At 38.5% G+C, this 24,250-nt stretch overlaps 1 protein-coding gene across 3 annotated transcripts in view; it reads left to right on the top strand.

Moving 5' to 3' along the window:
• NAALAD2 (N-acetylated alpha-linked acidic dipeptidase 2) overlaps positions 1-17,897 on the top strand; it is a 37,730-nt gene extending 19,833 nt beyond the window's left edge. For 2 of the 3 annotated variants that reach the window (XM_040977308.1, XM_040977309.1), the window contains 8 exons: positions 3,123-3,186; positions 4,900-4,967; positions 8,229-8,320; positions 8,937-9,027; positions 10,835-11,099; positions 14,853-14,934; positions 16,049-16,141; positions 17,558-17,833. In XM_040977308.1, coding sequence (XP_040833242.1) covers positions 3,123-3,186; positions 4,900-4,967; positions 8,229-8,320; positions 8,937-9,027; positions 10,835-11,099; positions 14,853-14,934; positions 16,049-16,141; positions 17,558-17,747 — 945 coding nt within the window. In that variant the 3' untranslated portion in view covers positions 17,748-17,833. Of the gene's footprint in view, positions 1-3,122; positions 3,187-4,899; positions 4,968-8,228; positions 8,321-8,936; positions 9,028-10,834; positions 11,100-14,852; positions 14,935-16,048; positions 16,142-17,557 lie in introns of all 3 variants that reach the window. The other variant, XM_040977307.1, reaches the window with a different exon arrangement.
• Positions 17,898-24,250: the final 6,353 nt, after the last annotated feature.

The raw sequence follows: 24,250 nt of genomic DNA, 5'->3' as shown, positions 1-24,250 counted from the left end.
TAATCACAAAAAAATTTCGTGATTTAAAAGAATCATAATTTGATAAATGATTCAACACACGCAAGAAGCACAGTTTTATCTTCCAGGAAAATTCAGTAAAATTTAATTTTGCATCCAGTTTGGTACAAGAATTTCCCATTGCTAGGTCACAAATATGTATTCATTCCTGTTAAGATATGTTATTTTCTATGTGTATTTTATTAAAACTAAGTAGAATCAATAAATTCAGAAAACATCCAAAAGTAGGAGTCTGGGTTTTTTGTTTGTATGTTAATCAATGAACTGACTCAGTAACTTGTACAAATCCTTCGAGTTTACTTTCATATTTCTAAGTTCTCCTTGGAGTTTTTGCAGCTGAAAAATCCTTGCAGCATAAAAGAACATATTAAGGTAACAATACTTTGACTATGGCTTAACATTTATAGACTGCATAATATTAGAGCCATTGCTCTATTCACAACAGAAGTATGCCTGAGTGGTAAATGTGAGATGATGATTTCATAATTAAATTACTTTAATAAATTGACCTTCCTTTTTAATTTCAGAGTTATTTTCCTTCCTTTTCAACCTTTTTTTTTTCATTTGTCACTGCTTCTTGTTTTTTTTCTGTCTCCTATCCTTCGTTTCTTTCCTCTTTCCTTAACTTTGTATTTAGTAATCTTCAAGTTCTTAAACGTATAAGGTAAGCTCATACATTATTATAAAGATAGTTACACTGTGTAAGTGTAACTATCTCCTACCACTATCTACTATTTATCATTTGTGAGTTTATAGGGTACATGTTTCACTGTCATTAAATTCTGCTTTAAAATGTGTCTCTCCAGTACAATTTCCTCCAATATAACTTAAAAAATAATATAAAATCAAGTAAATGCAGGCATAGACTCATGCAGATACACTTGTCTGATATAATTTGTACTGGTTCCATTTACATTGCAAATTTTTACTCTTAAATTTTTGTCATGACTATGATTTTTTTTTAAGATTCATTTTTATTGGAAAGGCAGATATACAGTGAGGAGGAGAGACAGAGAGGAAGATCTTTTGTCTGATGGTTCACTCCACAAGTGGTTGCAAAGGCTAGAGCTGAGCCAGTCCGAAGCCAGGAGCCAGGAACTTCTTCCAGGTCTCCCAGGTGGGTGGAGGGTCCCAAGGCTTTGGGCCGTCCTCGACTGCTTTCCCAGGCCAGAGGAAGGGAGCTGGATGGGAAGTGGGGCTGCCGGGATTAGAACCGGTGACAACATGGGATCCCGGTGGATTCAAGGAGAGGACTTTTAACCCCTATGCTATTGTGCCAGGCCCATGATTATGAATTTTGGAAGCAGCACACTAATTTAGATTAATCAAACTTTATTCATCAAAGTAATCTGCTTTTGTAAATATATTTCTTGTGACACACACATATACACGTCTGTTTTTTAATACTTTTAGCAGGTTAAAATGAACATTTAGGGCCCGGCGCGGTGGCGCAGTGTTTAAGGTCCTCGCCTTGCACGCCTGGGATCCCATATGGGCGCCGGTTCTAATCCCAGCAGCCCCGCTTCCCTTCCAGCTCCCTGCCTGTGGCCCGGGAAAGCAGTCTAGGACGGCCCAAAGCTTTGGGACCCTGCACCCGTGTGGGATACCCGGAAGAGGCTCCTGGCTTTGGATCGGCATAGTATCGGCCCGTTGCGCTCACTTGGGGAGTGAATCATTGGACAGAAGATCTTCCTCTCTGTCTCTCCTCTCTGTATATCCGCCTTGCCAATAAAAAAATAATAAAAATAAATCTTTTAAAAAATGAACATTTAAAAGTCCTAGTTATGAAGTAATAAATATGTATTTGTTATTTTATATATGTGTGTGTTAAAAACTATTTCAAGGCCCAGGGGCGTGGCCTAGCGGCTAAAGTCCTCACCTTGAACACGCCAGGATCTCATATGGGCGCTGGTTCTAATCCCGACAGCTCCACTTCCAATCCAGCTCCCTGCCTGTGGTCTGGAAAAGCAGTCGAGGATGGCCCAAAGTTTTGGGACCCTGCACCTGCATGGGAGACCCAGAAGAAGTTCCTGGCTTAGGCTTCGGATCGACATAGCATTGGCCGTTGTGCACACTTAGGGAGTGAATCATCGGACGGAAGATCTTCCTCTCTGTCTCTCCTCTTCTCTGTATATCTGCCTTTCCAATAAATAAATAAATCTTTAATTAAAAAAAAAACTATCAATACTCCTTCCAGTTTTCTACCAGATTCTTGGTCATATTTAGCAGCAAATGTACCTACTTTAAGTACATATGAAGGAATCTTCTTTATGTCCATTGTATTTCTAACATAATGGAAATTATGATCCTCTATTTATAATGGAGGCATCTCTCATCTCTCCTGTGCAGGCAAGTGCCATAATCTAACACAGCTTTAACTGTGTTGACTGTAACATGTTCGTAAGGTAACTAGCTCTAGAGAGATGAAGGGCCCTCTGAAAATGTTCCCATCGGTGTGACTACTTTAGTCTTTCTGAATATCTGCATCTGTGTGTGTGTGTGCATGAGAGAGAGGGAGGGAGAAAAAGTCTTATCTCATTTTTGTCTTAATCTGTACTTCCTTTGTTCCCTCTAATTTTTCTCTTCACTAAGCCTTTTAATATTTGTTCACTTCTCTACTTCACAAATAAACATATGTAAGTGGAAGTTGTCTATGTATCACTTTTAAAATAATCTCTTTACTTGAATAGCCATTCTTACTGGATCTCAAACTGCAGTGCACAGAAAGATCGACTACCAGGATCCTCTGTCAAGAAACAGAGAATTCCAAGTATTATGCACAGTTCTGATTCAGTTGTCTGGATGCCAAAATCTGGGAACCTCAAATTTGCATGTTCCGATGGAGGGAATCAAGGAGCTATATTTTGAAAATACTTCCGCTTTGAGATTGTCTACTTGCTCTAAACTGTAGCCATTCTTTCCTAATAATCTGTCTTGCCTTAATTGCATTAATGCCAGTAAACAAATTTGTAACATTTTTTTTTCAGAGATTATGGTCACAAGTGGGTATTGACTCATTTATTTTTTTCTTCACAAATTTATTTTCCTTGTGTTTTACAATTATAAGTGCTGTGAGTGAAGTAACATTTTTGCTTCAACTGTAGGAAAATGTAAAAATACTCCAGCAGAGAAGTGTTGCGTATATCAACTCAGATTCATCTATAGAAGGTAACTTTCATTTCAATTTAAAGTAAAATTATAATAAAGTATTTTTTGAGTGGACATTTGCCATATTGATTAAGACACCATTTGGGATACCTGCATACCACATCAGAGTGGCTGGATTTGAGTCTTACATCGACTCTTGATTTCAACTTCATGCCAATGCATACCCTGCATATAGACAAGTGATAGCTCAAGTGGTTGTATTGATCACTCAAGCGGGTCACCCAGACTGACTTGCTGGCCTTGGCCTGGTCGAGTTCCACTGTTGTAGGCATTTGAGGAGTGAACCACAGAGAACAGATCTCTCTCTCTGCTTCCTGTCTGTGTTTGTACTCTCTGCCTTCCAAATAAGCAAAACAAATTCTAAAACCTCAAAGAATTTTTATGTCATGTGTCTTTAACTTATTAATCTGTTACATTTTATTGTTACATGTATACAGGACACATCTGAAAACTTAAATTGAATAACTACACAACTTCTGGTAACTTTGAGATAAGTGTGTTGTTGACATAGTCATAGAACTGAAAATTTGAGACTTGATTGTTCTTTCAACCTATAAGTTATAAACCATTAACTATCTCAGATATCCTCATTTCTTGAGATTTCTCAGTAATAAGTTCATGTTATGTTTTTAAAAAGATATCTGTGCTTCTTTTATAAAGATTTATTTATTCCTGTTGGAAAGGCAGATTTACAGAGAAAAGGAGAGAAAGAGAAAAATCTTCCATCTGCTGGTTTACCCTCCCAAGTGGCCACAACAGCTAGAGCTGAGCTGATCCACAGCCAAGAGCCAGGAGTTTCTTTGGGGTCTCCAACATGGATGCAAGGCCCCTAGGCTTTGAGCCATCCTCTACTACATTCCCAGGCCATAAGCAGGGACCTGGATGGGAAGTGGAGCAACTGGGATATGAACTGATGCCCATATGGGACCCCGGCATGTGTAAGACAAGGATTTAGCCACTGAGCCATCACACAGGGCCCTCATTTTATATTTTATCATAGAGAAAATAATCAATGTGACTCATAATCGAGCTCTGAGCTCATGATCCTAGTGATTTCTTTGGTATATTTACTATTGACTTGTCTTGAATTAATACTTAAAACTCTGGCATAAAGCATATCTTTTTCATAGGGATGGTAAAGAAATTTTGCTGAGATATTTCAGAATTATCACACTGCTTCACAGAATGTTTTCCACAGATATTTTTGTATCTGGATGACTTTGAAATAAACACAAAACTACGAACTTTTTTTGTAACAGACGTGCTATTTTTGTCTCTAGAGTTTCATTGCATTCTTATTTATAGTTAACATCAGAGAATTTTTACTAGTTACTGACATGTTCTTGTGTAGCATCCTGACATGTACTATTGAATTAAATAAAAGACTAAGGAAGAAATGGGGGCAGTCTTGCTTCTTTTTTTGCCAAGGTGTACATAAGCGCTTCTCTGTTCGGGGTGACCACATAATCGCCATGGGTGCTGTTGCTTTGGCAACAGGAATCCACTTGGACTGTCTCTATCCAAAATGTGTGCTATAGTCTTTCTAGCAACTGCAGAACTATTCCTATCCTGTTTGATTCCACAAGAATGGTGGCATTAAATTTAAGACAATTAAATCTTGTTGAAAATTGGAACATAAAGTTAGGATTAAATGCAGTTAGAATTTCACCTAGATGTGTGTAGTAATACTCATTATATTTTATTTATTTTCAGGCAATTATACTCTCAGAGTTGACTGTACACCCCTTCTTTACCAATTGGTGTATAAACTGACAAAAGAGGTATATAAAGACACCTACCCTAGTAGGTTTTTTGATGTATGGATTAATGAGTAACTCTTTCCCATTTATTTAGTGGTACTTAGTTTTAAACTGATGATGGAATATAACTGTGTAAATAACAAACAGAAACAAGCCTTTAGATAGTATTATGTGACATAATTGCCAATGGTATCAATCTCATCATTCTAATATTAGTTGTTACTAATCATTGTCTAGTAGCTGTGATATATAGGGCACATAATGTTAATCTCATGACATATTTTGATGTTACAGAAAGAACGCTGAGCAAAATAGCAAAGCCTTGAGGTCATAAGTTGCTTTGAATACTCACTCATTCAACTCAACAGATCTTCATTGAGTGGTTATTATGTGCCAGGCCTGTAAAGTGAATTCTAGCAGCAACAATGAAAGCACAGGGTCCCTGAATGTAGCAATCTAGATGGGCATGTGGAATTACAGCTCACTAGAATGCTTCATACTGTATGCAGTTATATCTAACAGACACAGAATACAGAATCTAAAATTCCAGGATATACAGCGGAAGTTGTGAAGCACAAGAGAATACTTTTTTAAAAAGTTAATACTTGAACAACTAAAAGGATGTAGAAGCTAAGAAAGTGTACTATAAGTAAAATCAAACAAACAAATAACATATTTTTTAAACTGAAGGTGACTCAGATGACCTAGCAAAGATGTGGAAAAGAATCTAAGAAAAAAAGACATAACAAAGAGACCAGGGAGAAACCTAAAGATAGAGAAATTAGGGGGGGAAACACCTTGGTCTGAAAAGTAGTGAAACAGATAGAATATATCCTCCATGTACTAGTTCAATACTCAAATGATTGTTACAGCCAGGTCTGGGCCTGCCGAAATCAGGAGCCAAGAGCTCCAGCTGGGTCACCCTATGCGTAGCAGGAGCTCAGGTATTTGGGCCGACTTCTGCCTTTCCAGGAGCATTAGCAAGAAGCTCAATCAGAAGCTGCGCCTTGCTTTAAGACTGCTAAGAGCCAGTATTATCCATAAGCATAACAACTTTGTGCATATGATTAGATGGGATGAAACTGAAGCAAGGCAATACTGAGAAACATGTGCTAATACCTAAAACCTTTGTTAGAGTCAGGTCTCTGAGATTTGATTGCCATTTTCTCAGACAGGCATTCTCTGAGGACACTTCTGCCTGCCTCCTCATTCCTATCCGCATTTCTTTGTAACAATTTTTTCTTCTGTTTCAAATTGGCTTATCATATTTTGTTTTCCATGTTTATTTGCTTGGTGTATACATATCTGATTAGATTGTGCTGGGAGAGCCAAGAGGATGAAACTATATCAATTTCTCCATATCTGCACTACTAGACATCTGCAGATTTTTTAACAATAGGCGGGAAAAAATATATGAATAACTCCATATACAAGCCAGAAAAAATCTCACAAGATATTTTGCTTGATTAAAATAGGCACCAGGGGGCCCGGCGCGGTGGCGCAAGTGGTTAAGGTCCTCGCCTTGCACGCCCGGGATCCCATATGGGCACCGGTTCTAATCCCGGCAGCCCTGCTTCCCTTCCAGCTCCCTGCCTGTGGCCTGGGAAAGCAGTCGAGGACAGCCCAAAGCCTTGGGAACCTGTACCCGTGTGGGAGACCCGGAAGAGGCTCCTGGCTTTGGATCGGCATAGTATGGGCCCGTTGCGCTCACTTGAGGAGTGAATCATCGGACGGAAGATCTTCCTCTCTACCTCTCCTCTCTGTATATCCGCCTTTCCAATGAAAAAATAATAAAAATAAATCTTTAAAAAAATATATATATAGGCACCAGTATTCTCATCTTTGCAGGAAAGAACGCTATGTTTCAGAGGAGGAAACAATGCACTAAGTGGATTGCCTTGGGTTTGTTCATGAAACAAGAGCTTTGGAAACCCAACATCAAGACAAACAATCCTGCTAAGAAATGGACAAAGGAAATGAGCAGGCATTTTTCAAAAGAACAAATTAAAATGGCCAACAGGCTCCGTAGCTCTTTAAAAAATACAAATAAAAATCACAATGAGGTTTCACCTAGCTTCAGTGAGAACAGCTTACATTCAGAAATCAGCTACCACCACCTGCTGGTGTGGCTGTGGGGAAGAGAGGCACCCTACTCCACTACTGGCAAAAGTGTAAGTTAGTACCAACCACTATGGAAGTCAGTGTGAAGACTGCTCAGAACAGTGAAAAATTATCTATCACATGAGTCAGCTATTCCACTTCTGAGTATATATCCAAAGGAAGTGAGATCTGAATACAAAAAGCAGCCTGCACCCCTTCAATTATAGCAGCACAATCCACAATAATGAAGACATGGAAACAACTCAGGTGCCTGTCAATAGAGAAATGGATAAAGAAACAGTGAAATACTAGCCTGCTATTTTTTAAAAAGATTTATTTATTTTTTATTACAAAGTCAGATATACACAGAGGAGGAGAGACAGAGAGGAAGATCTTCTGTCTGATGGTTCACTCCACAAGTGACGGCCGATGCTATGCCAATCCGAAGCCAGGATCCAGGAATTTCTTCCGGGTCTCCCACGTGGGTGCAGGGTCCCAAAGCTTTGGGCCGTCCTCGACTGCTTTCCCGGGCCACAAGCAGGGAGCTGGAAGGGAAGTGGAGCTGCCGGGATTAGAACCAGTGCCTATATGGGATGTCGGCGTGTTCAAGGCGAGGACTTTAGCCGCTAGGCCATGCTGCTGGGCCCAATATAGTTGGCTATTAAAAAGAATGAAATTCTAGCATTTGCAACAAAATGGTCCCAACTAGAAAGCATTGCACTCAGTGAAATAACACAGTATCAAAAGGACAAATGAATAAGATAAATAGGTGTATAAATGAAGAAGTATATGCATATAATCTCATAGATGAACTATGTAATGGAGACTAGCATACCAGGAAGTGAAGACACATTGTGTCATGCATCTGTACCCTCAAATAAAAGACTCCCAGTGTAACATTAAATATACCTCAATAATATTATCTTTGATTTTCTACCTTTGTCTATACCTACAATGCCATCATGAACTTAAATTGCAGAATGCTTCATTTGTAAATGTTACTAAAGGACTATACTATTCTAAAAATATTTGGGAGCAAGGTGGGGGAGAAAAGCGAGGAAGGAGAAAGGGGAGGAAAAGGGGGAAATCTGTATACCCACAAAGCTGTCTTATGGAAAATAATAATTTTTAAAATTTAGTTTGTTTCCACACTTGATTTTCAGTATCAATTTGTCTTTCCAGATTCCCAGCCCAGATGATGGTTTTGAGAGTAAATCTCTTTATGAAAGCTGGTTGGAAAAAGACCCTTCACCTGAAAATAAAGATTTCCCCAGGTAAATTACTTATATACATCTTTTAAAAATATATGTATGATGCAATGTAATCAATACAAAAAGAAAAAAATATATATGTACATATTTACATTTCAAGGCAGAGTTAGAGATTTTGCACCTGCTGTTTCACCCTCAAGATGGCTACAATGATTGGCTGTTCATTTTTCATTTGAGTCTCCTGGATGGCTGATGGGGCCCACATGAGTGAAGAGGCTCAAGCACTTAACCCACCTCCCACTGCTTTCCAAGGTGCATTGGAAAGTGGAGCAGCCACAGCTGTAATCATGGCTCCATATGGGAGGCTGTATCTTCAATGTTGTCCCTTCTATAAAGTATGACGCAGAATACGGGTAACGTGGGAGAAAGCATTATCACTGGGCTTAGTTGTTTTATGACACTACCCAACTCTGTATGCAAATTTGTAAGTAATATGCAATTTGTCTGTTTTTCACAGCAATTTTCCAGTATATGATAAGAAAGTGTATCAAGGGTACTTAAATTTTTTCTAATTGCTATAAATATACTATATGATTCCTTGCTCATCTATATACTTTGTATTCTTTATTTACTTGTGCATGTGAGTGTGTGTCCATATATATTATTTATATTCTGCTAGAATCAATAAGCTGGGATCTGGAAGTGATTTTGAAGCTTATTTTCAGAGACTTGGAATTGCTTCAGGCAGAGCTCGTTACACAAAGAATAAGGTAAATTATTTTTATCATTTTGCCTATCATTCATATTTCTTTGGTGAGGCATAACTAAACAGTTTGACATCAGGCACCAGGTAGACATGTGTTCTGCAAAAAGTTACCAGGAATAGAGAAAATGCATGTCCCTTTATAGATGGATTAGGAATAACTTGAGTTACTCTGGGACTTTTTCACAATGGTTGGTCAACTGACAGTTTACAGGGCAGAGCAAGATACTTAGCTAGTTACCAATACGTAGGTAGCTGATATCCTCTCTTTTGACACAAGATTTATTGAAAAAATCTTAATCTCTAGCTTAGTCTTACAGTCTTATATGATTTTTCTGAGGAAAAATATTATTGGAGGGCATATTTTAGTTAAGGAAAAGCAAGTTTCTCTTAATGTTTAATTTGTTCATTTGCTTCATTCTGATGACATCAAATACTTGGATATAGCCAATATATACCATATTTGTCTCTTTATGATCAAATTGTGTCATATATCAATTAGGGGGCTACATTAGTAGATACAGGTTTCTCATAGATTTAAATCAATTTGTTCATTAAATTTAAGATATATTAGAGAGCTGGTTTCCTGGCATAGTGGGTTAAAGCTGTTACCTGCAATGCTTGCATCTCATTCGTATCTACTTTTTTTCCTAGCTGCTTTACTTTCCATACAACTCCCTGCTAATCTGCCTGGGGAAGGCAACAGAGGGTGGTCCAAGTGTTTGGGCCCTTGCTACGCCTATGGGACACCTAAATAATGCTCCCGTGTCCTGGCTTCTGTCTGCCTCAGCCCTGGGCATTGCTGGCATTTGAGGAGTGAGCCTGTGGCTAGAAAATTTTTTTTCTTTTCTCTTTGTAATGGATTTCCTATATATACATATAACATACATATTTAAATATAGAAATACAATGAAAATTAGGGATAGGGAGATCTAGGAACTCAAGAGCACTAATATAGGACACATCCCTTTGATAACATGTATAAAAGTAGACCTGAATTATGTAATAAATGTAAAATGAAATTGGGAAGGGAGGGAATATACATAATTAGGTCATTCTTCAGTTCCATAAAAACTTAGCTGCCTGAAACCTTTCATTCTCAATTGATAATTTTGAATCTTCCTGATGTATAATTTGAGACTGTAATCCTTAATTTTAGTAGCCAGATATGAAATCAGAAAAAATTTCAAGATCAAATATTTGAATGAAGGTTATATAAATTATAAAATGGATAGCAGTAAATTTTTTAATCAGTTAATTTTTATTATAGCATTTTATTTAAATTTTTGTATTTCATACTTCATTATTGTAAAGTCCAGGTCAAATGTGATTCTAGATGTTTCTCTCTTTAAAACAAACAGACAAAAAGATTTGTTTTACTTGTATTGGAAGGGCAGATTTATAGAGAGAAGAAGAGAGAGACAGAGAAAAGAGAGAACAGAGAAGAGAGGGAGAGAGATCTTCCATCTGCTGGTTCACTCCCCAAGGGCTGCAATGGGTGGATCTGAGCTGATTCATTGCTGGGAGCAGGGAACTGCTTCTTGGTTTCCCATGTAGGTACAGGGTCCCAAAGCTTTGAGCCATTCTCCACTGTTTTCCCAGGCCATAAGTATGGAGCTGGATGGGAAATGGAGCAGCCAGGACATGAACCAGCACCCTTCTGTGATGCCAGGAGTTGCAGTTAAAGGATTAGCTAGTTGAGCCATTGCAATGGCCCCTCTATATACTTTCATAGTCATTTTTATGATCATAATATATTGTAACTTGAATCTTCAGTGTTTTCTTATACTTGACCCCTCATTTTTCTTTTTTAGAAAACAGATAAGTACAGCAGCTACCCAGTATACCATACAGTATATGAAACATTTGAATTGGTAGAGAATTTTTATGATCCCACATTTAAAAAACAGCTTTCTGTGGCTCAGTTACGAGGATCACTGGTTTATGAGCTTGCAGACTCTACAATCATTCCTTTCAATATTCAAGACTATGCAAAAGCCCTAAAAAATTATGCAACAAGTATCTATAATTTATCCAAGAAACACGACCAACAATTGAAAGACTATGGAGTATCATTTGGTAAGAAATGATTGAGGAAATATTTTATAATCTTTAAGGTAGAGCTTTAAGATATCTTCTACTATGATCAATACATGTATACTTCATCCTTCATCTTTGCCAAACTTACTCATTCTGATCTTCTAAAAAAAGCTTGAAACACAGACCTATTGAAGAATCTTATTTAATCCGATTTATGCAGCATAGACTCAATATGCCTGAGTCTGTAGTGATATAAACAGTGGCTTGATATGTATATATTTCCTCCATTATTAGCTTTAGGATATTTTTACTATTAAAGAAATGATATTGGGAAAAAGGAACAACTATTGGTGAAAGACTGAAAAGCAATTGCTTTTTATTTTATAGTTGAATATAAATTTTAGTGTTTTTCTGTAAGAAAGATTTTTTAAAAAGACATAAGTATCCTTCCCTATCATAGTTGACCAGCTACTAGATGCCATTCTACATGGCATATCACTAGGTAAAGCAGGAGTGAAATATATTATATATTTGATGGTGAATCAGGAAGCAGCTTACCTACTTTTTAGAGTTGGCTCTGCTTTGTGGGAAAGTTACCTAACCTCCCTGTGTGTCAGTTATATATATATATAATGTATTTCAAAGATTATTGTTGAGATCCAATTAGGTAATACATGGAAGCATTGGTTATTAACACATAGTGTTCAATAAATGCGTGTATTACTGGTTTTTGTAACATTTCTGTTTTCTGGTGATCCCTATTGACAGTATTTGCTACAAGTATCAAGTACGTGGTGTTTTATGGTGTCTACTGTGTACTACACTTTGTTATTTGGAAAACCTTAGTATATATAAAACATAGTAATGTCCTCAAAGAGCTTAAACTTTTACGGAGGGAAGAAAACGAAATGTAGATGACAGAGCACCACAGGATAGTAACAAAGCCTCTTCCTGCAACTCAAGCTATGGCTACACCACTTCTGATTCAGCTTTTGCTAATGTGCCTGGGAAAACAATGTAACAGGGCCCAAACTCCATTTACCCACGTGAAAGTCTCCGAAAAAACTCCTGACCTCAGACAGAGAACCCGTGGATAACACATGTCCCCCTGAACTCTCTCCCTCTTTCAAGTAAATGAACGAATGAATGAATGAATGAATGAATTTTGTAGTATCTGAATCTTGGCTACTCTGCTTTGATCCAGCTTCCTGACAGTGTGGCCTGGGAAGCAGATGAACTGGGTCTCTGCCACCCATTTGGAAACAATATTGGAGTTCTGGGTTCCTTGCTATTTATTACTCTGTCTTTCAAGTAAATAAGATAAATATTTGAAAAACTGCAGAGGACAAGTTATAGAGCACACAGAGTAACATAAGAGCACAGTGAATAGGTAGGCAGTAGTAAGATGTGAGTTCTTCTAATTACATAAGGATTAGCAACATTTATGTTGTTATGGAAAATAACAGGTACCACGATCTAGTTATTAAATGTAGCTAAAAAAAAGGTAATACAGTGTGTTTATATTAGTGTAACTGGTGTATCTCTCTGATGATGGAGTAAATGATGAGAGTTGAACATGTAGAAATAAGCATAGCCTGCAGCAAGATGGACATTCATATTTCTGTGAAAGTGCAGCATCTGGCTGATTTTCTAAATCCTTATTGCTTTTATAAATTGCTTCTTATCGGTTTTCATTAAGTCAGCTAAGAGCCCAAAGCTATACAGTGACAGTGGCTGAATTTTCTTTTCACATAAATTTCCTTTATTTGCTTACCTTCTTAAGGTCCTTGTATGCTCTATTAATAGCTTTCTCCAAAATGTTGTTCAAATCATGTCACTCACTATACATGAGAGTAAATATCATCTCATCTTTTATAGCTTAACAACATCAATATTTTTTGTAATATATTCTTTGCCTTCATCATCAAAAATCTTCATATAGTGTATGGCAAAATCAATTCCTTGATTTATTTTATATAATCAAAAGCACAATGACAGAGATCTTGCATCTACTACTTCACTCCCCAAATATGTACTGTCCAGTCCTACTATCACGCTTATGGACTATCTGTTGTGTACCATTCCTTGTTATTTGAGTTCAACTAGGCTGGGCTGAAGTCAGGAGCCGTGAACTCATATGCATCTCTTGCAGAGTAGCAAGGGTCCAAGTACTTGGCCCATCAGCTGCTGCCTTCCTAGATGAATCAATAGGGAGCTGTATCAAAAACAGGGCAGTGGGGACTGGAACAAGCACTCATATGTTGTGGGTTTCAGATGTTAACCCACTGCACAATACCATCTCAGATAATGTTTTAGTGAAGAATTAAGGAATGATGAATAAAGGGATGAATATATTATCTACTTCTCTTTGTCTCCTGTTCTTTACCTCCAGCCAACCCATTATCTATACTGTTTTATGTCTGCTGCTTTTTTGTGGCACTAAATCCTAGAGACAAGATTCGGTTTTATCTGTCTTAAATTCCACATTGCATGAGGAAATTACAATGCTTTAACATTCATCTACCTTATTATTTAGCTACTTGATTTGTATCTGTTTTAAGACAGTAGTTAAAGGTTAAGGACAGAAAGGCTTGGACTTAAAAGACTCCATTTCTTGTCCCAAATGTAGACAGTTCTTATAGTGAATGTACCACTTATGGGCTGTATTACCTAACAGAAATGCTAAGAAATGAGCTGCATTTACTCAAGTTGTAAAATGAATATGGTCATATGTGCCTACATGACAGGATTGATGCAAGTAAAAAATCAATAATTAGTGTTAAAGTTCTGTTTAGAAATTATGAAAGACAATAGATAATTGAAATAAAATTGTAACATGTTCAGAACCTAATCATTTCCCTTACAAATTTTGTGAAGTAGACATTTGTAGCAGTGGTTGTCATACTGCATGCCATGCCTGCCTTTTGTATCATAGTTCTTGAACTTAAATGCCAGTCATACTTGGAGATCAGTTTCTGATCAGTGGGTATCATATGATGCTGGCTCAGTACTTGGGTCATTGACACATACTGGTGTCAGTTGGTTCAGTCCCAGAAGCTCCACTTTCTATCCAGTTTCCTGCATATGGCCTGGGAAAGCAGTGGAGGATGACTCAAGTCTTCGGGCTCCTGCACCTATGTGGGAGACCCAGAGGAGACTCCTGACTTCTGGCTTTGGATCAACCCAGCTGTGAATACTGTAATCATTTTGGAAGTGAATCAGGAGAGAAGACTTCTCTGTCACACTTTCACTCTGTAACTCTGCTTTTCAAATAAAACCAAAATAAATATTTAAGTAAATAAATATGCAAGACATTTTACCATCCCACACCAGATCCTCTTGCTCAGCATGGATGAGAGTTTGTCACAGGTTGCCCTTTGAACAAGATCTAAAGTACATTATTTGCAAATAGGGATGGATTTTGTTTTCTCCTGTAATAATTGTCAGGGTTATGGATTATTTCTATCCATAGCCAGGGTCTAGAGATAATAATTGTTCCAATAAATACATACTGAATAAATGAGGAAAGACTTGTTTTTTTTACTACATTATGGGTTAAATAATCACATCCTAAACTGTTGAAAATTATCTTCTTAAGCATCAATTTGGCTATTGTTAATTTTCATACAAAGTTTTCTGTTGTGATTTTTTCTCTAGTACTTACCATGAATTTGTAAAAAGCCTCAGTATAAAGATGTTTTAAAATTCTATTTAGTCACATATGTTGGAATGGAGAGGGAAGTGAAGTTATGAAATATGAAGCACTCATACTATTTTTGTTTTTCAAAAAAGACTCCTTGTTTTCTGCTGTGAAAAACTTCTCAGAAGCTGCTTCAGATTTTCATAGAAGACTTACACAAGCTGATCTTTCTAAGTAAGTTTAAGAAGTAGGTTACAGATGCCACCTGAGAAGCAATCTGGTTCCTGTTTTCACTCAGAAACATCTAGCTGCAAACCATAGTTATTATGTCGTGTCTGCAAACCCACAGCGTCAGCATCACCTGAGAACATGTCAGGAAAGCGGACTATTACACCCCACCCAAGACTCACTGAATTAAAATGCTGCATTTTAATAAGATTTATTAAAGATTTAATAAAACTTATACTATTATTAAGGCTGGGGGAGCACTGTTCTGAATGGTAGACTAAAAAACTCATGTCAAATGGAGAATCCGAGATACTTCTTTAGTTTTGTGTGATGGGAATTCCGACTATGGTTGGCAATTAATATTTTTGCAAAATATTTTACTTCCTTGGTCTTTTGCTTAAGCCAGTATGGACATTCTTATTTTGTTGATACTTTTTCTGTATTTTGCATACACACTTGCCACTTACAGGTTGAGAGTAACTTAAATGGCCATAACAAGCATGGATTATTCTACAGAATGATCTGTTATTTAGTTTTTGTACTCTTAATCAGAAAAAGTTCTACTTGTATTGACTCAAAAGTGGCAGTAATTTAGATTAGCGTCTCTCTCCATTCAATTGTAGATGAGCCCACGAATTTATTGTTTCCCAAAACAGAAGGATTGAAGAGTTTGCATTTGACAGTTGCCCACTCACTGTGTGCAGCTCCATCTGGGCTTTCTCAGCAACTCCTAAATCGATCAATCACTTTGGTGCTCAGCCTTTGCTACTTTCTTAGTAGAACTGAATGATTTATCAAGAACAAATTGATAGCTCACTGTCTATCTTCACATGAGGTCTGGCTCTCCTAGAAAAAGTCAAGAATTTCTTGCAGTTCTTTTTGCTCATCATATGGTCCTGAAAATAAAAAAAAACAATTTCTTGATGTGTCATTCCATTTGAATGGTAGAGAGATGATTCTGGTATTGTATGTAACTTACCATGTAAAAGCATTATTAAGATCTATTTTGTTAAAAATGTGAATTTAGAAGTTTATTTTGCCATCTTATCTTTATTTAATATTACTTTAAAACACATTTCCATAGTAAGAGTTGTAATTATATTATTTCTTGTTTCCCAAGTGCCATTGCTGTGAGAATTTTGAATGACCAATTGATGCTACTGGAAAGAGCATTCATTGATCCCCTTGGTTTGCCAGGAAGGCGCTTTTACAGGTAAGGAAAGATTAAAGGACATCAAATGCTTTACCATGAACAAAAACAACAAAGTTTGCTGTAAACTAATGCAATCACACAAGTGGAGGGTGAAAAAAATGTACTAAAGGGATATGGATGACAGGACACATTCAATAATATACTGTATAATGTCTTCAAAATAAATTTCTATTATTTCTATACATACGTGTGTGTATGTATAAAGACCTAACTCAATCTCCACAATTTTTGGAACATGCTATATATTATTTTCATTATTTCACACATCAAGACTCAAAAATCTCACAGTGTTAATTTTAATATATGGCAGTAATTATAAGTGATTAGCAGTATTACTTCTCCTTGATCATTGCAACTGACTATACAGAGCTCTATAATGTCTTATTCATAAGAATTACATCTTGAGTAAATTCCAGGATTTTACTATCAGACTTAATTCTTGATATAAGTATTAATATGTCTCTGCCTGGGGAGGATATTGTATGTAGCACAGTGGCCAAGCAGTCACTTGGGATATCTGGATCTAATTTCAGAATGCAGGTTCGAGTCTTGACCACTCCACTTCGAAGTGAGCTTCCTACCAATACACCAGGCAGGTAGCAGATAATGGCCTAATCGCTTGGGTTCCTTCCACCCATGGAGAAGAGCCAGAAGTAGCTTGTGGCTCCTGGCTCTAGCCCAGTCCAGCCCCTGCTGTTGCTGGCATTTGGCTGAATGAAATTAGCAGATGGAAGAGCTCTGTCTCTCTGTCACTCTGACTCTCAAATAAGCTAAATCTTAAAAGTCAAAAAGTCCCTTTCTAAAAGGCAAATTCCTGTGTGCTTACTGAAGAAATTAGAAATTGGATCTTTTGGGCTAATTATATAATAAATAGGAAAGCAATCATAAATTCTCCTTCTAGATGAGAAATTGTTTTGGTGGGCAAACAATATGTAACTGTTTTAGTTCTGTGAAATGGGCTTCATCCTTCTTATCATTTGTATTTTGGGGATGCAAGCTGCTTTCTCCCTTTTTAACACCTGAGAAGTATTGGGAGCAACCGCCATCAGAGTTATCTAAAAACGCAACAAGTTACTTCTCTTAATCTTTTCTTATTGAAGACACCCATAAAAATATACATGTTTGTAAATGACAAAGCAGTTAAGACATTGCACACAACTTCTAAGATTAGGTTTTCCCTAGCCAATAACTGGTAACATGGTACATGATTCATGTCTTAGAAAGTGCATATTGTCAGCTCTTTTCTTAAAATTACAGCTTTGCATAAAGATCTAGGAACAATTATTTGCCTTCCAACAGCAACAAATGTCAGTAGAAATGATATAGTATATGATATGAAAAAAGAAAATGAATATATACGTACATACATGTATTCAACTTGTTTTTGTGTATATATATGTTTATTTTTCCTCCTAGGCACATCATCTTTGCTCCAAGTAGTCATAACAAATATGCTGGAGAATCATTTCCTGGGATCTATGATGCAATGTTTGACATTGAAAATAAAGCAGACCCTCGTTTGGCCTGGAAAGAAGTAAAGAAACATATTTCTATTGCATCTTTCACAATTCAAGCAGCAGCAGGAACTCTCAAAGAAGTGTTCTAAGAGTGTCTCAGCCAACTGGCTAGCTCTTAAACGTGCTGCTGAGGATAAATTCAACATCTTTCTTATTAATGACTCATAAAGTCAAAGTGCTCAACAATCTTGCTTTTCAGGTATGTTTTGACTGTAGGCTTCTAGCTTTTTCATCTGCAAAGTTTTTTTGGTTTTTTAAAACTTCATTATTACATCGCCAAAGTGTTAGTCTAACAAAACAAAATATCCCTGTTGTGTGGCACAAAGAGTAGAATTTTCCTAAAATTAATGATGGCAAGGAATTTAAATTTTCAGACATTGCCAATGGGAATGTAAAACAGTGCAATCATTTTAACTATTGAAAAATCAGTTTGGCATATTCTTACCAAGTCGAATGTATATTACTATGACTAAAGATTTCAAGCTGTTAATATCTACCGAAGAGGGGGGGGCTGCTTGCATGCATGCCCAAAAGGCTGAAAGTGGAAACAACCCAAATGCTTATAAATGAATAAGCTGTGACATATCTGTAGTGGAACAGTAATCAGCAATAAAAATGGGAGAATTGTTGATATGTGCAAATATTATTGGCAGATGTCATTGAGGGAAAGAAACCAGACAGAAACCAGTAAATGGCGTATGATTTTACTTACAAGAAGTGGCTCAATATTGTATAGTGTTGGAAACTGGAATACTGGCTGCCTGGGCAAGCAGGAAGTCAGTGGAGGAGGATGACTGCAAAGAAGCCTGAGGAAATTTACTTGGATTTTTTTTTTCCTCCCCTTAGTATCTTAATCTGAGTGGTAGTTCAACAGCAATATATGTTTACCCAAACTTCTACTTAAAATGTGTACACTGTATTGCAAAGCTTTGCTCTGATGAATTTCATTGCAAAGGACAATATACAAAATATAAAAATGCTAGAGGGTGTGGTGTGGTATCTTAGCAGCTAAAGTCCTCACCTTGCATGCCCTTGGATCTCATATGGGCTCATGATCTAATCCCAGCAGTCCTGCTTCCCAACCAGCTCCCAGACTGTGTCCTGGGAAAGCAGTGGAGGACGGCCCAAAGCCTTGGAATCCTGCACCCACGTGGGAGACCCAGAAGAAGCTCCTGGCTCCTGGCTTTGGACCAGCTCAGTTGCAGCAATTGCGGCTGCTTGGGGAGTGAATCATCAGACAGAAAATCTTCCTCTCTTTTCTTCTCTGTATCTCTGACTTTCCAATGAAAATAAATAAATCTTAAAAATATGTGTATTTTTAAAAGAGCAGTAATAAATTAGACCCCAAATTCTCCATACCTCCCATTATTATTTATAAAACTCTACTGATTTCTCACAATAAAATATATGGTATATATAGTAATGACTTTAAGTCACCAAGATACATTTTAAATATGGCTTTGGGCACTTGTTGTGGTGGTTCAGATGCTGTGTAGGATACCAACAAGCATATTGGAATAGCTGGGTTTAAGTTGTGGCTCTGCTTTGAATTTCAGCATCCTGCTAATGGGCGCCTATGGGGTAAGTGATGGCCCAGGTAGGTCTCTTCTACCCACCTGGGAAATCTGGTTATGTACTAGATTTCTGGCTTCAGTCAGTCCAATACCTGGCTGTTGTGGGCATTTTCGGAGTCAATCAGTAGCACGATAGGTCAATTTTCCTCTGCTTCTCAAATAAAAATGAATGTTACTATTCTGTTTAAAGGTAAGAGTGTTTTGGAAAATTTGCTATTGGGGCTGGCACAACGCAATAGGCTAAACGTCCGCCTGTAGCACCTGTATCCAAAATGAGCGCCAATCCAGGTCCTAGCTGTTGCACTTCTAATCCAGCTCCTTTTATGGCCTGAGAAAACAGCAGAAGATGGCCTAGGTTCGTGAGCCTCTGCACCTACACTGGAGGTATGCAAGTGACTCAATTGCAACCATTCTATTTATCTAGCAAATGAACCAGCACATGGGAGCCGTCTCTCTCAGTAACTTTCAAATAATACAAAATGAATGATAAAAGGATGCTATTTATAATATCACTGATATTCAAGAATTAACATTGATTGTGGTGGACTCTCTGGGTGCCCTTTCCAACTTTGTTTCATAAACAGGATCATTATAGATTTTCTGAGTGGCATACTATAAATGTTACTATGTATGTCCAGTTAATTCTTCAGTTGTTTCCATGGCTGTAAACACTATTGCACATACACAATGGCAGGGCTTATCATTATAGTCTTACAGTTCAGAGTATCAATTTTGTATCCTCCACATTAGCAAGGTAATGTATTTGATGCATCAGATGGTCTGTTCACTTTTGACTTCCAAATCCTAAGCCCTAGACCTTACCAATAGCCTAGGCTTCTCATGGATTGTAGACATGTTGGGCTTAGCAGTCTCTAGAGAAAAGCATGGTCTCTAAAACCTCTAAATTTCCTACCTTTACACCCTTCCTCTATTCAAAAGCTTAGAAGTTACCAAAGTTCTCATTTTGTGGTTTCCATTAAAGATCTAGTATCTTAGTTTACCTATTTTATCTATTCATTTTTTTAAGATTTATTTTTATTGGAAAGTCAGATACACAGAGAGGAGACACAGAGGAAGATCTTCCATCTGCTCATTCACTTCCTAAGTGGCTGCAGCGGCCAGAGCTGTGCCAATCTAAAGCTAGGAGCCCAGAGCCCACTCTGGGTCTCCTATGAGGGTGCAGGGTCCAAAGGCTTTGGGCCATTCTCGACTTCTTTCCCAGGCCTCAAGTATAGAGCTAGATGGGAAGTGGGGCTGCTGGGATTGAAACTGGTGCCCATGTGCGATTTCGGTGTGTGCAAGGTGAGGACTTTAGCTGCTAGGCTACAGCATCAGTATATTTCATCCTAACCAGTCTCCTTATAAACCTCCAACTGCTTTTTTCCTTGAAACTGACCAAAAATAAAATGTCAGGCTCTATTATAAAATTTTGAAAAAAAATGTTTTTGGGAGTGCAAAGGGGGGCTGAGAGGGAAGTGCTTAGGTAATTTTGAGTCTATGATTCCAGAAATGATTTTTAAGACTAAAACTTAAAAAACTATGTATATAAGGGGGTCTTCAGAAGTTTGTGGAAAATGCATGAAAAAGCTGCATGGATTCTAAACATTTCTGCACCAAAATTAAACTTCTAATTCATTTTCCCATCATTTTTTTAAAGATTTATTTTTTATTGTAATGTCAGACATACAGAGAGGAAGATTGACAGATTATTTTTCGTCCACTGATTCACGCCCAAAGTGGCTGCAACAGCTGGAGCTGAGCTGATCCAAAGACAGGAGCCATGAGCTTCTTCTGGGTCTCCCACACGGGTGCAGGATCCCAAAGCTTTGGGCTGTCCTTGAATGCTTTCCCAGGCCACAAACAGGGAGCTGGTTGGGAAGCAGGGCCACACCCATATGCCATCCTGGGGCATTCAAGGCAAGGACTAGGACACTAGGTTACCACATTGGGCTGTCCTGTGAACTTAAGAAAAATGGGAAAATGGGTTAGCATGTCTGACATCAGTGAAACATGTATCCTGGAACTGGCTAAGTAAGCAAATGGACAGTAGACAGTGGGAGCAAGATTTTTCACAATAGCTTAGCCTAGAGGTAAGTGGAGATGGCTGGAATTATGTATGTGGACATGTAATACTGTTGCCTCATTTCCAAACCCACATTGCAAATAGAAGCTGCACATACCAATTTCTTGCAGGCAATGGAAAGGAGTTTTGCCGAGTAATTTTGCAATAAAAAATGGCCAATACTATTTAGGCAGCTAGTCTAAATGTTAACTCACATTAATAAGCTGTGCTTGATACAACAGAATTGCAGCGCAGCTCTGTGATTTTTCTTTCCCTGCTTACATTTAATGATTGGCTTGAGCGGTTTCCAATACCAATAGGAGCCCAGAAACAAAATAACTTACTGCAATGAGAACTTCCAGGTGGACTTGTGGAACACCAAATAGGTTCTTGGTAAGAACAATGAAAATCAGACTTAAACAGACTTGGTGTGGTAAAAACCAACCACCATTGGTTCAGTTAAAAAAAATTTTTTTTTAATTGGAAAGGCCAATATACAGAGAGGAGGAGAGACAGTGAGTTAGATCTTCCATCTGATGGTTCACTTCCCAAGTGACCACAATGACTGGAGCCGAGCCAATCCGAAGCCAGCAGCCAGGGGCTCCTCCGGGTCTCCCACACGGGTGCAGGGTCCCTAGGCTTTGGGCCATCCTCAACTGCCTTCCCAGGCCACAAGCAGGGAGTTGGATGGGAAGTGGAACTGCTGGGATTAGAACCGGCACCCATTTGGGATCCCAGTCCTTGCAAGGCAAAGACTTTAACCATTACGCTATCACGCCAGGCCAAGTTCATTAATTCTATTTAAGTGTACCTACTAAATAGTGGAAGCTACTATGTTCTTCAGTGTGGTCTATATAAACTCCATGTACTAGTGCTACGATTTTTCCACAAAGCCCAAGCTGTTCTAAAGCAAACTGTTATAAGAGATTACACTGGGGTCCAGTGTGATGGCCTACTGGCTAGATCTTCACCTTGCATGCCCTGGGATCTAATATGCAGTTCACATCCTGGCTGTTCCACTTTCCATCCAGCTCCCTGCTTGTGGCCTAGAGAAGCAGTTGAGTTCTTAGTCCAAAGCCTTGGTACTAAGAACTCAAGTAGAAGACCCAGAAGTTCCAGGCTCCTGATTGGCTCAGCTCCAGGCATTGTGGTCACTTAAGTGAAACAGTGAGTGGATGGGGGATCTTTCAGATTCTGTGTGTAAATCTGCTTTTCCAATAAAAGTAATTATGATAGAACTTTTCTTCTAAACTACCACCTTGAGTGTCAACTATCTTACGCTGCATCAGAACCTGGCAACTATTCTGCAGATTCATGGGGCGCATTTCCATCATTAATAGGACTAGGACTGGGAACCAAGAGCCCTCACTTCTAATTGTCTCCCAAATGTTGTAGATATTATTGGTCTAGAAATGGCATTCTGATGCATTCTGGTCTGGTTCAGACTATCCTTTGCTATCCAATACCTTTTCACAATTTTATTTACTTAAAAAAATTATTGGGCCCGGCGCGGTGGCGCAAGTGGTTAAAGGTCCTCGCCTTGCACGCCCGGGATCCCATATGGGCGCCGGTTCTAATCCCGGCAGCCCCGCTTCCCTTCCAGTTCCCTGCCTGTGGCCCGGGAAAGCAGTCAAGGACGGCCCAAAGCTTTGGGACCCTGCACCCGTGTGGGAGACCCGGAAAAGGCTCCTGGCTTCGGAATGGCATAGTATCGGCCCGTTGCGCTCACTTGGGGAGTGAATCATCGGACGGAAGATCTTCCTCTCTGTCTCTCCTCTCTGTATATCCGCCTTTCCAATGAAAAAATAATAAAAATAAATCTTTAAAAAAAATAAAATAAATTATTTTTATTCAAAAGCCATATATAGAGAGGAAGAGAGAGAAGACCTTCCACAAGTCGATTCACTTCAAAGTGGCCATAATGGCAGGAGATGAGATGGTTCATTGCCAGGGGTCAGGAGTTCCTTGGGGTCTCCCACACGGATGCAGGGTACCAACGCTTTTGGTCATCCTTGACTGCTTTCCCAGGCCAGAGTCTAGGAACTAGATGGAAAACAGAGCTGCCAGGATTAGAACTGGTGCCCATATGGGATACCGGCGCATGCAAGATGAGGACTTTAGCCACTAGGCTACTACCGTACCAGGCCCAATTTTATCTATTTTTTAAATTCATTTGCTCCAACTTAGGTAGTTGTTTTGATCAGTTCCCACAGCAATGTGCAAGACAAAGAAGTTTGATGCTGCTTTGGTATAGGTTTTATCTAACAGAAACACAAATTCCATGGTTGGCCAAATCACAACTCCCAACGTACTAAAAGACACAAACATTAAAAAGTTAACCAGACAAAACATGAATATCCAACTGAAAACTGAAGTGAACTTAATAAAGGATCACAGTATTTTATGATATTAATGGACTTATTCAATCTCTGATGGAGAAGCACCTCAAATTCAAGGTTTCCCTTTCTCAAGATGACTAGCATGAATTAACAAAGCACTTTGAAAATAGTTAATGTGTGGGGGTGAGCAATTTAGAGTCCTTAACATGCTAGTTGGGATACCCACATCCCAAGTCAGAATGGCCACTCCTGGTTAGAGCTCCAGGTCCCTGCATTCAGCTTAGACCTGAGGCATCTTTTCTTTCTCCCTTTTCATATCCTCTCTCCTTCCCTTTTTAAAAAAGGATTATTTTTACGGGAAAGGCAGATATACAGAAAGGAGGAGACAGAGAGGAAGATCTTCCATCCAATGGTTCACTCTGCAAGTGGTTGCAACAGCCAGGAGCCTCTTCCAGGTCTCCCACACGGGTACAGGGTCCCAAGGCTTTGGGCCATCCTCAACTGCCTTCCCAGGCCACAAGCAGGGAGCTGGATGGGAAGTGGAGCTGCCAGGATTAGAACTGGTTCCTATGTGGGATCCCAGCACATTCAAGGGGAGGACTTTAACCACTAGGCTA

The sequence above is a fragment of the Ochotona curzoniae genome, unplaced genomic scaffold (assembly GCF_017591425.1).
Source record: "Ochotona curzoniae isolate NIBS_2020 unplaced genomic scaffold, NIBS_Ocur_1.0 contig_2723, whole genome shotgun sequence".
NCBI lineage: Eukaryota > Metazoa > Chordata > Mammalia > Lagomorpha > Ochotonidae > Ochotona > Ochotona curzoniae.
The sequence above is the reverse complement of the archived record's forward strand: the minus strand, read 5'-3'. Positions and strand labels throughout refer to the sequence as shown.